General features: G+C 33.6%; 1 protein-coding gene across 1 annotated transcript in view; it reads right to left on the bottom strand.

Annotated features, from left to right (window-relative positions):
* Nucleotides 1-16,582, bottom strand: part of LOC117326047 (inactive tyrosine-protein kinase transmembrane receptor ROR1-like) — a 224,569-nt gene that overhangs the window by 8,686 nt on the left and 199,301 nt on the right. The window contains 7 exon segments of the mRNA XM_033882638.1: nt 452-547; nt 1,268-1,477; nt 1,902-2,050; nt 5,294-5,329; nt 7,361-7,445; nt 7,975-8,081; nt 13,550-13,736. Of these exon segments, the coding sequence (XP_033738529.1) occupies nt 452-547; nt 1,268-1,477; nt 1,902-2,050; nt 5,294-5,329; nt 7,361-7,445; nt 7,975-8,081; nt 13,550-13,736 (870 nt within the window).

Genomic DNA, 16,582 nt, shown 5'->3' with positions numbered 1-16,582 from the left:
ATACCCAGGGATACCTTATACCCAGTGGTACCTGATACCCAGTGATACCTTATACCCAGTGATACCTTATACCCAGTAATACCATATACCCAGTGATACCTTATGTCCAGTGATACCTTATACCCAGTGATACCTTATACCCAGTGATACCTTATACCTAGTGATACCTTATACCCAGTGGTACCTTATACCCAGTGGTACCTGATACCCAGTGATACCTTATACCCAGTGATACCTTATACCCAGTGATACCATATACCCAGTGATACCTTATGTCCAGTGATACCTTATACCCAGTGGTACCTTATACCCAGTGGTACCTTATACCCAGTGATACCTTATACCCAGTGGCACCTTATACCCAGTGATACCTTATACCCAGTGATACCTTATATATATAGTGATACCTTTGAATGTGATTATCCCGAAATGTTGCACAACTTTTACTTACTCGGATGTGTTTTTGTGACACCAATGCTTATACATCGATCACCCTCCACAGTGCCAGGGGGAGCTAACTCATAACACTTTGGTAGAAACTTGTCACCTGTAAAATAATGCCACTCTCATCAAAATGTTCTTTCTATGACATACAGGTATTTAATTCTGGAAATGTTGTTGAACTATGTTACCCTGTACATGATCTATGACCTCTGACATATAAACAAGTCACTCTGGGGATTTTTTTTTTATTTTTCATTCACAAGTCATAATTTATGCATACAACCTCTGATCTATTATTTATAATTTTGACCTTCATCCTTTGACCTATGTATTTTGGAGTTGAACTTTAATCTACAAGAGAAAGATACAGAAAAAATGTGTGACTTACAAATACATATTACAGGGCCTGTGACCTACAAATACATATAACAGGGCCTGTGACCTACAAATACATATTACAGGGCCTGTGACCTACAAATACATATTACAGGGCATGAGACCTACTAATACATATTACAGGGCCTGTGACCTACAAATACATATTACAGGGCCTGTGACCTACAAATACATATTACAGGGCATGAGACCTACTAATACATATTACAGGGCCTGTGACCTACAAATACATATAACAGGGTCTGTGACCTACTAATACATTTTACAGGGCCTGTGACCTACAAATACATATTACAGGGCCTGTGACCTACAAATACATATTACAGGGTCTGTGACCTACAAATACATATTACACGGCCTGTGACCTACAAATACATATTACACGGCCTGTGACCTACAAATACATATTACAGGGCCTGTGACCTACCGATGCGAGGATGATGTTTGCCGATGACATACTCCTTTTGACAGATATTACTTTTTAGCATCTCACACTCGTCACGACACACCTGGCGTGGTTTTGGACTAATGGGGTCGTTGTCACAAAGAGGGAACGTATGGTAGCACAGGAATGGTATCGCAAAGGCTTGACATTCCTTACTCATGGTGTTAGACGCTTGGATCGTTGTAAAGGCCGCTACAAAACAAAGTGGACATAAGTTAATGTGAATTCTACAGAGAAAGGAAATCTCAAAACACAATGTCAAATTGAGAGGCCAAAGGACTTTAAGGTTGAGTTTCCTGGACATATGTATTAACAGAGAATCTGATTTAAATCATCTGTTCATGGTTTTGTTTACTATGCCTGAATGTCAGAAGGTATCGCGATCAGAGTCACATTCCCATGACAACCAACTTGAACCAATCAACTCATCACCTTGGAATTTGTCAGTGTAATTTCATTCTGTCTGAAATATAGACTGTTTTCACAGAAATCCCAGATATTTTCACAAAGAATTTAACATATTTTGTTCTCTTGGAAACAAGAAATTTCCTGTATAAAACATGACCTTTAATACCTTTTATATAAGGGGCTAGCGTAGACACATTTTTATATTTACCGAGGAAATTTTCCTCCTTGATGCCTTGAGAGTACTCGGAGGTAACGTAGATTGTCTTGTTCTGTAAGAAACGTGAACATGTTGTGCCTCGGAACACTTGACAGAAACCGTCACCCTCTTCCTGAGACTTTCGTTCTTCTTCCTTGTATCTACAATACATGACGTCATAAACATGACATAAACATGTGTGATGTCATGTCAACTCCAAATACAGCATCATACATATGCATAAAGATTATATTCCAAGCACATGATGTCTCACGACTAATCTTACAAATCATGTGTAACTCAAAATCTGTTTGACCTTGAACATGACATCTGATGCCATCAAACATACGTCAACTCCATGTTCTGACCAAATGACATGACATTCTAATTTTACATGTCATGATAAAGCTACATGCCTTGAAATTCTTGACTTAAAGAGATCTGAGTGGTATTTACTTTCAATTTCTAATTTTCAAACATTTCTATGATAAAATCCACTTGCAACTTCTTGAAGGACTAAAACGAAACAACAAAGAATGTGGCCTATTTTAGAGAATCCTGTTAGACCCTAACTGACCAATATATATCTGTTAAACACCAATCAACCTGAACTTGGACTCAAGAAATTGAATGTGAAGTGTAGTCACCATGAGCAGTACATCAGCGATCAAAATCAAAAGTTATTTTCAAGCAAATGTGACTCAGTTGTAGGCAATTCAGACAGATGAATTACTTTAAAAAAAATTATTGAATCTTTAAAAAAGATAAAAGACCAAAATATGTCCTCCATAAATACAAATTGGATAAACAGAGTAATACAATAGGTTTATGTGTGGCTACACTTACAATGCAAAGCCATGGTCTTCTTTAAAACAAAGGGAGGTAATCAGGACAGTATCAGTATACAAAGGGAGATAACCTAGGAGGATTCAGTATCCAAAGCGGGAATATCAAGGACAAAATCAATAAACAAAGGGAGGTAATACAGGGCAGTATCAATATACAAAGGGAGGTAATCCAGGGCAGTACCAATATACAAAGGGAGGTAATACAGGACAGTACCAATATACAAAGGGAGGTAATCCAGGGCAGTACCAATATACAAAGGGAGATAATCCAGGGCAGTACCAATATACAAAGGGAAGTAACATAGGGCAGTACCATTATACAAAGGGAAGTAATCCAGGGCAATATCAATGTACAAAAGGAGGTAACACAGGGCAGTATCATTATACAAAGGGAGGTAATCCAGGGCAATATTAATGTACAAAGGGAGGTTATACAGGGCAGTATCAATATACAAAGGGAGGTAATCCAGGGCAGTACCAATATACAAAGGGAGGAAATCCAGGGCAGTTTCATTATACAAAGGGAGGTAATACAGGGCAGTACCAATATACAAAGGGAGGTAATTGAGGCCAGTACCAATATACAAAGGGAGGTAATCCAGGGCAGTACCATTATACAAAGGGAGGTAATCCATGGCAGTATCAATATACAAAGGGAGGTAATCCAAGGCAGTATCAATATACAAAGGGAGGTAATCCAGGGCAGTACCAATATACAAAGGAAAATAATTCAAGTCATCATAAAAGACTTTTCTAAGAACAAAAGTATTCCCTTAAAACATTACTCCAAGGTTGACTTTTTTACACAAGACTGGGTTATCTTCCAGGAACTCACTAGTTACACAATGTTTCCACAGAGCAAAGCATTCACTAGGACCACAAATATTTACAGCCATACGCAAAAAAAAAATGTCTTCAAAGCAATCTTCTCTTCTAAATTGATATATCAATGATTCCGTATAATTTGCATGCATTTGCCTTTCAAAGATGTCGTGTTTCACAAACAAACATCAGTAAACAGCACTGTTACAACACAACAAAGTACAATTATTGTCAAATTATATCTATAAATTTTGAAAAATATCAACATAAATATAAACAAATCGGATTTTTTTTGTGATTCATTGAAATGGAAAATATTAGATATTTAATCATAATCAACTGCTTTTAAGTGAAAGGTGAGTTTCTGACTGCACCACCAATCAATATGTTTTCATATTCATGTATTCAATTGTCAGTTAAATTTTTAAAAACACACAAAATTTCAAAACTTCAAGATATGGATTAATCAAACCAATCAACGCTGCAATCTCCACAAATATATTTCAATATCAATGAGCCATGCCTTGCTGCCAACAACTTAGCATATTCTAATGAGCGCATAGAGAATGATAAATGAATATGCATGTATGCAAATTTGGTTTAGTAATAAGAGTTGAATTTTGTAAGTGTGAAGTATATGAATATTATATTTGAGCAAATATTTGTTAATTACAGAGGTATGAATAAAGTGTTACCTTGATGTTTTAATTGATACAGAAAATTGTATTTGTTGATTATCTAGAAGAAATTTGTTACAATAGTTGGTTATTACTTTCAGAAAGAATTTGTAATTTATAAATAAATTTTTTGAATTAAACGTCTTGTGATATTACTGTCAAATTCATGAAGTTTAAAAATAAAAACAAAAACTCTGAAATTTTCAAAAATTTTTTTTTTTTTTTAACTCTACGCAGTAGTGTTGCATAATTTTTTATTTACATATGTAGCATGTTTTGTAAATAAATGATTTAAAGCATCAACACAAAAACACACAAGCACAACACTCAACATAACTACAATGTATATATTATAAACACAAGCTTGAAAAGGCAAATGCAGTCATTCTAATAGAGTTCTCTCCCTTCTTGTACAAAAAGTACGGATAAGTAAGAGTTGCTTCCCCTCTCTTATGAAATGTTTGTTAGGAAAGATAAAAAGCAAAATTTTTACTGGAAATATATTTTCCAGTTATTTTAGCTGAATGTAAAATCAGATGGCCTAATCAGAAAAGAGCAGGTCAGAAAAATGGCAGACATTTAAAAGTCAGGAAGGAAAATGGCAGAAGTTTCCAAACAGCAAAGTGAAACAATATACTACACTTGGCAAGGATGTGAATACAAGCTAAAAATGCTGTCTTTGTTCCAACATAGAATTATCCCAAAGTTTACGCAATAATCGTACTCTCCATGTCAACTCTGCAAAATGAGATTTTCTTTTTGAATTTGGCACAAGGAAACTATTAGGAAATCAAATCAAAAATAGATTTTGAAATTTGGATTTGATAAATACGTTGAGAGATGACTTCAATGAATTTTAAAGCGTAAAATATATAGCATTTTACCCACTAGATTTATTGCACACACTGCAGCCACACTGATTCAAATTGTAAGATATTTTGAAATTTGCATTTGATAAATAGATACAAAAGAAAATGTATATATAGTATATTTTGTGAGGTGTTTTAACATGTGGAGTACGATACGTAAACTATCCGGGACATTCCTGCATACTTACTTGTTGTAAATGTCTGGATCATACTTCCCATAGAAGCTTGTAAAGAAATAGGTACACCAAACTCACACATATGTTTCAATAATAACATTTTTAATTCCTTACTGTATTTATCCGGTAATAAGCCCATGCCTGGCAATAAGCCCACCCATACATATTACAGTTCAGTAAAATTGTTTACAAGGTAAGCAATGATGCCAACTTTTATTTTTATTCATAATGTAGATTTTTTTCCCTGGACTTATCATAGGATAGATATGATACTAAAATCATTTATCTCTAATATTAAAAGGATTCTATTGGATCTTAATAGGAATATACCATAAAAAAATTGAATAAATAGGTCCACTAATTATGCACAAGTCACAAAAAAAACTTAAACAAAATAATTAGGGTTGACAATGAACGAACCAATGAAATACCTCAGGTACAATGTATATAGGACTCAATTAATCTATGTCAGGGATATTTTGCGGAAAATTATTTTTCTCCATGTTTAACATCGTAAAATGATCGATAGGCTAGCTAGCTGTCCTGAATTATGAATCAGTATAATCTCAATACGGATTATTAAGAAATAAATTTTCTTGTGATATGTGCATTTTTCTTTGCTAAAAAAAAAGACAGATGTTGTGTTAAATGGCCATATAAGCACATTGTAGTGATAATATCAAATTATCAACATATTGTGTTTAAATGTCCATGATACACACCATATACAAGAACTACACACATTATCAATGATACTGATATCGGTCGTTGAGGACAAAAGGTCAATGGGCCTGCGCTTGCAGGTCAGGGGTCAATCAGGGAAAGTGACACATGTTTTTTTGGACGTTACAATCTAATTTCTCCTATTGTTTGAAACAAAATATTTTGCCTGGAGTTATTAAAATCTGCTTGATACATACAATAAAAACACCCTCCCACTAGAATATTATATCCACAAAAGGAATAAAATTAATTGGTAGAAATGCGAAATAACAGGCCTGGAACACTCCCCATCCCAAGTCTCCGATCTACATTTCAAGTTTGAAGTGACAAAATGTGACATTCTAACCAATCAAACGTAATATTACAGCTAGATTAGTCTGCATGTGACCTTTCGAGTGTCACCTCTAGATGGCAGCACCGTTGGCCATTAATTTGCCGAGTGACAGGGCTTTGTCTACCAGGCCCCCAACCATTGTTCAAGCTGGGTAGGATTTCCCATTTCTACTCATCTTGAATTTCAAGGCAATCAGCAACACAAAGAAGACCCGTGGCCCTAAGCTAGGCGAACAAGACATTCGATAACATTGACTAGAAAGATGTACAATTCCAATGATTTCCATAGTAGTTACATGTACACTGTATAGTGGCCTCGGTGACAAATCAAAACAAGACGTGTCCTAAAATGCATATAAAGAAGTCAGAGTGGGGTGAAAGGAGACCTAGATAAACATCCTATGTATATATCATTACCCATATATCTCTGTTTGTAGATTGACAGGAAGTTAACAGCTTTTTTATGAATGGTGTTGATTTCAACACCACTAGACTGAGGTTTGAGAAACAGACCCAAAAAAATATGTGTCTAGTTATTCTGAAAATATTCACAAAATGTTCCGTTTTTCAAGCTTTGTTAGGACAAATTTATATGCATATCAAGATGTCCATGTCTGTAAAGATTTCAAAATAATTAATCAGGTTCAAGAATTAAAATTACAAAAGCTGCATGTGGACTTCTAATCTTTCATGAAACTGTTTTCCTGATATTTCATCATTGATCATTTAAAACCTCTCCTCATTGGATGCTTCACTAACCTTTTTGACCTTTGTTGTCCTTCAACTATTTCCTATACCACCCCTAACATTGGGCCAAAATGACCTTCTGACCTTTATGTCCTTAAACTATTTTTGTATCTCTCTAACATTGGGCCACATAGACCTTGTGACCTATTGACCTTTGTTGTCCTTGAACTGTTTCTTATATTACTCTACCAATTTGCCACATTGACCTTTTGACCTTTGTCTTTCAAACTGCCTTACATGTCCTAGGGTATACACATTTTGACCTCTGACCCTTACCTGTCTGTGTTATCACTGATGTCGGGAGGATTAGGTCTGCCTCCATCTCGTCCTCCTGAATCCTTGTCCTTAATTGGAGGATACCCTGAAATAGAGTAAAAATAGTACAGCTTTGTACATCACTAAATTGGTGATGAAATTTCAAAATTCAGAGAAGAATTATAATATTGAAATGCTTCCTCAACCAAATCAAATGTAAATTTAAGCTGATGGCGTCCGGAAGATTGTGTCAGCAATGTCATACGAAGCTTGTTACTATGGATATCTCTTTTGAATAATCCAATCAAATTTGGCAACACAAACATTCATTAATAGTCTGTATTTCTATTGAATAATCAAACTTGTTATACAGATTTGTCAAACAATATTTTGTTGACAAGTTGACAATACATGATGCAACATTTGTAAGAAGTTGCTAAAAAGACAAAAAACAAAATGGCTTCAAAAATGTTGTTCACAAATGAAGCGTAAATTAGGAAGATTATATAGAATTTTCACTTCACCTAATAATCTGGCTATGCCAAATACGTACATAAACTGGACAAAGTCTAGACGAACAGCGTTAGTTCCAGTAATTCTAAACGAGCCAACTTTTAGCGATTGGTCTGTCTTACCTTCTTTGACCTCTAAGAACCCAGTGGTGTTGACCTGTCCAGCTTTATTGACCGCTCGGCACATGTACCAGCCACTGTCGTATGGCTCTAGTTTCTCGATCTTCAACCTGACAACACAGAAAATAACATACTAACATCTATATCAGGATATCAACATAAACAACTGGAGCGACATTTTTTGAAGCCCCGCGGTCAATGCACAAACAATTAACTGAAGCCTAGCTCTTCCAAGGTTCCTGAAACAATCGTTTTGAAGCCTCATTCCAGGTTCATGAAGCAATCTTTTTTGAAGCCTTTGCCAGGGTTCATGAAACAATCTTCCATTTAAGGTGTGAAGGTTCAAATTTTGGATTTTCATATTTTTCTTGAAAATTAGTCTACATGGCTGAAACAGTCCTAGATACTGCATACACAATTCACAAAATCACATTTGGATATTGATTATTTTGTGATACATGTATTTGAACCAGATTGTATTCAATTGTTTCTGTATCAATCTGAAAATATTTCAAGGAAATACAGCATATATAGGGAAAAGTTTCCCCTCGGGAATATTTACCCTCTGACATAAAAACCTTTTTGCCATTTTTTAAGATTCACCCTGACCATTTGTAAGATGTTAGGGATTAGAAAAACTGTATATCGGCTTATTCTGCCAGCATGCCCTCTTATTGGGTGAAATTGTCAAAAAAAAATGTGAAAGATTCCTGGCATGAAGTATTATACATATAGAGTCATACCATATTTGTCTAGGGATAAGGCCATGACTGGTAATAAGCCCACCCTTATCTAATGCAGGTTAGGAAAAATTCCAACATATGTATTTTCACTTCCATGTCCAACACAGATTATATGTGTTGTTGTCACCTGGGATTACAGCAGGATAAATACGGTATTGGAATTAAAATCTATTATTTTCGTAAAAATTTATGTGTGCTCTGTGTATGTTATATATTTCAATATTTGAAACAAAAAATTCAGCTGAAATAAAATACAGTAAAACCCAGAGTTTCCAAACTGTAGGAGTTCTAATAGACAAACTAAATATTTTAAACAGCATGGTTCTTTGATGGGAATTATAAAGTATATTTTCACCAGAGACTGATTAAATACACGGATCACTTTATAGTGATCTAGACAGGTTCTGTATCATACCGACAGTGGCACACAGACAACCCACCAGCCCTTTTACAACAGTGGGGGAAAAATCAATGCATTGTAAAATATATTTGATTTGCTTTCGACAACTTTTCGTTCCAATCTGCTAGTTGTCAGTATAATATATTGCCAGCAATCGCAGATCTTGGCTTTATCGGACAAAAAATGGGGAAAATTACACCATAAGCCCCGACCATAAATAAACGTGTTATCGTAATGATTCAGTTTGAGGTGATTCAACATCACTGTATAAATCTAACCTCGCCAAAACGGGACAACAAAACTTCTCATTTATATCGAATCAGGTGACAGGAAACGCAATGATTTTGAGCGGGCGGAATATCAGGAGCATCAATCTAACTTGTATTGTGACTGCAATCAACAATCGTTTTGCGGCATGCGAGAAATGTTTATTGTTCAGTTTTGTTTACACTGATCTGTATAAATGTACAGTAAAAAAGATTAAAGAACATTCTTTTATGTTAAGAAAGATTTCCTCATTGACCTTGACCTGTGTGAAGGTCAGATCAAATTAATCTCGTATCCAGGAATTCTATGCCTTTTTGACTTAGTATGATATCAATCTAAAGATGGGATTCTAGTTGGTTTGCTTGCATTTCTAAACATAAATTTTTTTCCCTCCTTGCGTAATGATATTGAAATATTTAAATGAATTAATAACAGCTTATGAGGTAATTCTTATGCATTTTGATAAACTTCAAAATCCTGTGGTCCGAGCAAGGGCAGTTAGATTTCTGTGCATGGATACTGGAGAAGAAAATTTCTATATAAAATAAACCCAGATGAAATTATCAATAGATAACTAATCCAACCAATATAGCTTGACATTATGGGTATATTATGTCAAGTTGACCAGATCTTTAACCTTCAGTCTGATCAACCTTTAAATATATCTACCAATGTAATGATCAGACAGGATAGCTTTTTAAATTGTTCTTCCAAATATATCATAAAATGTCACAAAAAAAATCTCAAGAAAATTATTTATAATTTACATTAATTAAAATTAAATTTTAATTTTGATTTATATTATTGAGGAAATTCTATGATCAGTATAACCTATGGTGTCAATAAACTAACTCACTCCAAAAAAGCTAGTACAGATGATAATGACAATTAAATTGTTTTCATCACATTTGGTGATCTTTACAAAATAAATCAATTTTGTCTAAGAATGAGTTTACAAAGGTGATGAGAATTGTAACGATCCTAACACAATCTGTTATTTCCATTATTCGCTCAAGAGTGATGTTATATATTTATAACCTCTTAACTTTTCCTCCATAAAACATTGTAACGACTTGTCAGTGTAATATATACTTCTACGGAAATCTTAAGTGTCCTTTTGTTTCGTGGATATTGAGGATTAACGAGGACAGAGACAATGTAAGTCAAGAACACATTAATGTATTTAAAAGAGTTTACATTTCTTGTTCTGTGGAAGTGTTCCATACTTAAATCTAGATTTATTCATTCAGTAAATTTTCCAAAATTACTTTCAAAGCTTTCGATTGGTAAATATGATATTTTAAACATGGGTTTCAAAATCTTAACAATGGCTTCAGTAAAGATGTTTAACTTAATATATCTCCATTTGGAGCTTGAGCCCTTAGTTGGTTTTAATAGGTTTCATCAGACAATTACATTGACTATCACACTTCATATTTTAGATTTCAATCAAATTCTGCAAAAATTATGTGGCAACAAAGTCTTTAAATCACGATATTGTGAAATTAAAAATAAAAAGATTTCATGCCGGAGTTCCATAAACAACTTGACCCTAACTGGGAACTGGGTGACAAAATGGCCATACATCTCGGAGTTGTCAACTCCTGGGGGAACAGGGGGCTGCCTGGGTTCATAGGAATAATGGCGAACCTGGTTCGTGCTTGACATCCAAAATTCTAAATCTTTTATTTTCTCACTTTTCTCTAAGATCTCTGTCTCCAATTTTTTTTCTATGGGGGTAAATTCAGTTTTCAATTACCAATGTGGCACCATTCTATCATCCAACAGTTACATGTGATGTGCCTATTTGCCACCAGATGGCATCTGTTCTACAACAGGAGACTGATCTAGTACCGATCTAGTACGATCTAATATCGCACTCTAACAGGGAAGCAATTTAATATATACTACATTGTAAACTGATCTTCATATTGTGGGCCTGTTCATTTGCATATTTCCCCTTGAATCCTTGTAAGATTGATTAAATATTAATTTGTTCTTTTGTTGTTGTTTTTTAAGGGTTTAACAACCTCACAACGATCAGGGTCAGTTAATTACAGAGAGTTTCAGATTATAGAATGTACTTTTGTAATTGTCAGAACAAAATGCTTTGCTAGTTGAGACAAAAAAAAAATCTGGACTGTATAAAATAATGTCAGTATTCATGAGACATTTTAAGATTTATTATAAATATCATGAAATTATTTCCATTAATAATTGGCAGAAAAAGATCTGCAGCTGAAACATCAATTTTCGAATAATACTAAAAGTAAGCTATTAAGTGATTAACAAATTAGCCTTTCTCATAAAATTTTTTTCACATTAGTGAAGGGGCTTATTTGAGGGTAAATGCGGTATTAATTTTTTACACAAGGGGAGGGGTGTACTTCAAGATAAATGCAGTACTAAACTTTTACACAAGGGGAACAGCTTATTTAAGGATAAATACAATGTTAAACTTTTACACTAGGGGAGGGGGTTATTTGAAGATAAAAACAGTATTAAACTTTTACACTAGGGGAGGGGGTTATTTGAGGATAAATACAGTATTAAACTTTTACACTAGGGGAGGGGGTTATTTGAAGATAAAAACAGTATTAAACTTTTACACTAGGGGAGGGGAGTATTTCAGGATAAATAGAGCACTTAACTTGAAGATAAATGCAGTACTTCACTTTTACACTATAGGAGAGGGGCTAATTTGAGGATTAATACAGTAACCGCCTTTTTGTTTTCCAGGAGGAAGGTAACTTTTTGTCTTTTAGCAATCAACTACAATTTCAGAATTTTAATTGTGAAATTAGGTATTACAAAAGTTAAAAAAAAAATGTAATAAAAAAAACATATAACGAACATCTGCAAGCAGAATTGTGTTTAAACCATTGACACGGCAGTCATTAAATCTATAATTATCTCCAAAATTTAAATCTTTTAACTTATAAATCTTGTATCTTGTTTTTGGCTTAAGAGATTAGAGTCACATAAACAGCCAATGAGAAATGGGCAATAAACACACCAATTCTATATATAGATGGTAGTGCAGAATATGGATCATTTGGTTTATCAGCAATTTATATCTTAATTTTCTCTAGAATGGGTTTTTTTTCCATCGTAACTAGCTTCAGAGTGGTGCTGCAGCCATAGATTGCCACAGTGACAGGTACTGTTTCCATTAACAACAGGTGTTCCAGGCTCTCCATCAAAAGCCAAACAGGTATCTCCTTAGCTCGTTAAGTCTAAATTGATTTTCGAGAAGTACACCAATTAATAGCAATGCTTTGGTACACATTTAGTAATTATTCTTGCACAAGATAATTGGCTGTTCCATAATTGCGTTTATTGTAATGTACGATTCTGGGGGTAGTTATACATGGTATTGTAATCATTAGTATATGAACACTAGAGACTAAAATTCATCATTCTATAGACTTCAAAGTCTTTAATCTTTAAAGTGCAATTGGTGAAACCACTTTAAATTGTTTTTTGCCTTACCAATGATATCAGTATAAAAACATTAAAAAAAAACATATTATCTTTCAGATAATTCACCATAAGAAAATTGAATTTCAACTTGATATATTCTTTTTATAATTAGCCTTTCCTTGAGACGACTTTCTAGCATATCAATCTCCTTTTAAGGAGAGCAGCATACCTAATGCCTTTATATTTCCTTTTAATAGTAACAAATGTATGATCAATGAATTTCATCAAGTTTTAACTGCTACTAAATATTTATGTGTACATTGTCTCCAATATGCCCATGCTCTGTAAGAAGCCCACCCCTTAATCTATGTATCCCTAACAATGTCTCAATGACCATACTTGACAAATAAATATATTTTGTGTCATGTGATATTCTCAGCCAATAAATATATTTTGTGTCATGTGATATTCTTAGCCAATAAATAAATCTTGTGTTATGTGATTCACAGAGTCTACTGGGATTTTTCTTTTCATGAGAAACAGAATCTAAAATAGCAACCATCTTTTGTCACCATTGTTTTCCTTTTTGTTTTCTCTCTTATTTGAGAGAGAGGTGTACATTCAATCACCATTATGAGGCATTATCACAGATAATCATAGCTCTTGGAGTTGAAATGTCATGAAAACCAAAGCAATCTGGCTTATATTCCAGTGACCTTCAACTTTAACCCTATCATTTACTTACCGTGATCCCCAAGGAGTTTGTCTAATACTGATACGACCCTCATTCTCTCCAATGGGAACAGTGTCCTTGAACCACTTGTAGCGAGGAAGCGGATTTCCGGATATCTCACATCGGATCCGCACACTATCTGTTTTGTATTTGCTGATGTTTTTCATAGAATAATCCAAGTCCAGTTTGGCTGGAGTTCCTGATAACAAAAAGAACACTTGTTAAAATACAAAGTTAAATGGGTTTATAATGCTTAAAAGACATACACCACTTACATATTACATATACAAGCAGTGATTTGTGCCAGATTTATCTCCCTTAAGGATGTATGCTACCTTACACACTATACCTGGAACCTGTGATTTGTGCCAGATTTATCTCCCTTAAGGGTGTATGCTACCTTACACACTATACCGGGGACCTGTGATTTGTGGTTGAGTTATCTCCCTTAAGGGTGTATGCTACACACTATACCTGGGACCTGTGATTTGTGTTTGAATTATCTCCCTTAAGGGTGTATGCTACCTTACATACTATACCTGGGATCTGTGGTTTGTGTTTGAATTATTTGCCTGTAACATAACAGTTATGCTATTTATGTCAGAGTTATCTCCCTTTATTTTATTTTTTTTATAAACTGCATAAAAATTAAAAAAATTATAAGGTCAAGCATTAAGATCCATCCCTTTCAAAAATGTTCAAGTAATGAGATAATGCATAACAGTGAAGAACACTTTAGACAAAGGTAGCATAAACCCTTAAATTAAACCACAAGATATTCTCTGTTCCTGAGCATGCCATTTTAGACTTAATCTGATAAGTATTTGGAGATTTACCTGTTGGAATCCCCACAACAAACTGTAACGTTTGTATTTGACATATCCAGATAATGTCACTACTAGGTCAGTAAACTTTGATGTAAATAAATGTTCAATTACAAGTGAAATAATTAAATTATTCTATGACAGCAAAACAGGCTCATTGACAAAAAAACATAGTAAAAAAATAATTCACATAATCAAATATTTGAATTAGAAAATGGATATTTTAGGAATGGGAAAACTGAGCAACAACAGCAATCAACAATTAACTATGACCACACCAAGTTTAAATTTGTTCCATGCAAATCAATTAGAGCTCAAAATATTGTAGCCTTTAGCTTATCGAGGGCAGAACTAAATTATAATCACTTTTAATTTTAATCTGAATTTGTCATAGATACTATTTGCTTTATCCTGTCATATTTCAGTTCTATGCATTTTGAAATTGATAAATGTTGTATTGAAAACTTTTAATCCTATTTTTTTTGCTTTGTTCTAAATATCGATATACAATTATAGAAATAGATGCAATAATGAAGTACAGTTGTTCAAAGTTGAAATCTACTTTATATTTATGTATTAAATAGTTTTTCTCTGATAAAGTAAACTGGAAAAAAAACCTAATTACCTATCAGGCAAACAATGCTTATCAATTCGCTGTGCAAATGAACTTCATTACCGGGTTTACAAAAATACCTGTTTCTCGTAATCACTAACGGTTCTATGTCAGGCGATCTTCAAACTAAATCACTCAATGATGCGTACGTTTGTAACCAATGCCCTAACGTGCTCAAAACGTACAATCAAGAAGAGCAACAGTTCACATAGTGTTAACGGATTGACACAACGTATGTCAGCCTCGAAACAGGAAAATCATCACTTTTATCTAGAATGACTGATGAACATGTTTTTAGATTTTCTAAATTCATTTTATCTTCTGCATTGTAAGGATTAAAAACATTGTATTTCCATTTATCAGACAGCATCAAAGACACTGAAATATTGAAAAACCAAAACGGTTAATTTATTTCTGAAGTTATGCAAGTAAATCAGAGATTTAAAGAAAGAAAAATTAAAATTAAAATCAGTAAAGTTCTGGACAAAAATTTATCTAAATGCTTCAGTAGGACAGAAGATTATCATCTGAAACTCGGCTTTGATGAGCTTTGTTTAAAGCCATCTTCATGCATTGATATCAGTCTAGATACACAGTCACAATTAAAAAAAAAAACCAAAAAAGAAAGATACTGAAATTTATAGAACAAAAAATGTAATCGTGCAATATATTTAAAAAACGTAATAGTTAGTATACTCACAGACAATTGTAGAGATTAAGTGTGAGTAGAAATCCGAAAAAGTTTGCAAAATAGAAAGAAACATGGAAATGTAGGAAATGTCAGAAAAAATACATGTACATTTATCATATATATTATATACACACACACTACACCTTTGCTCTCACATAAAAATCATAATTAAAGGGACATAATTCTTAAGAAAAAACCTCAAAATGAAAATAAATTGGAAACCTACAACTTATGAACTTGAGAGAGAGTAAAGAACAACTGGTAAAGACAGGCATACTGAACCTAACATACCCCCTTAACTTAGTTTCATAGGATCCCAAGCCCATGAGATATGCTAAACAATACTCTATCAATCATGTAGATATCATAATCAATTTCATGTACTGCTGATATCGGAATAATTAAAGGCAACATCTTAAATTTTGATATAAATATTGAAGTGTAGAGATTTGTTTTTGTTGCTATGACCTCGAATGCTGTATTTTGATTAAAGACCAATTTGGATGATTTCTGATTCTGATAACATGTACCATATCACTATAAATCTTATTTTTTTACCAGATATTGAGAAAATATGGCACTGAACCATGCCTTTTTATCAGAATTAAAATCGTATAAATAATATAGATTTTACATAAATGCTTTATGATAAAATAATAGCACAGAATTATTGGACAATTCTTGATAACGGTCACCATGCTCACTACGAAGGACCTCACATTCATCACGATAGTTTATCAGTAATTCTATTTCATAACCACCCTTAATGTACTGATATATCAAAAATATATGATATATGTACGGAATAATGTGATACTATATTATTAATGATGTGGCAGAGTAATTTATAAGCAAAAGGCATTATGAATTAATCACGATACAAGGTTCCTATAACGCTGGCAGGTGTCTAAGGGAAT

The sequence above is a fragment of the Pecten maximus genome, chromosome 4 (genome assembly GCF_902652985.1).
Source record: "Pecten maximus chromosome 4, xPecMax1.1, whole genome shotgun sequence".
NCBI lineage: Eukaryota > Metazoa > Mollusca > Bivalvia > Pectinida > Pectinidae > Pecten > Pecten maximus.
The sequence above is the reverse complement of the archived record's forward strand: the minus strand, read 5'-3'. Positions and strand labels throughout refer to the sequence as shown.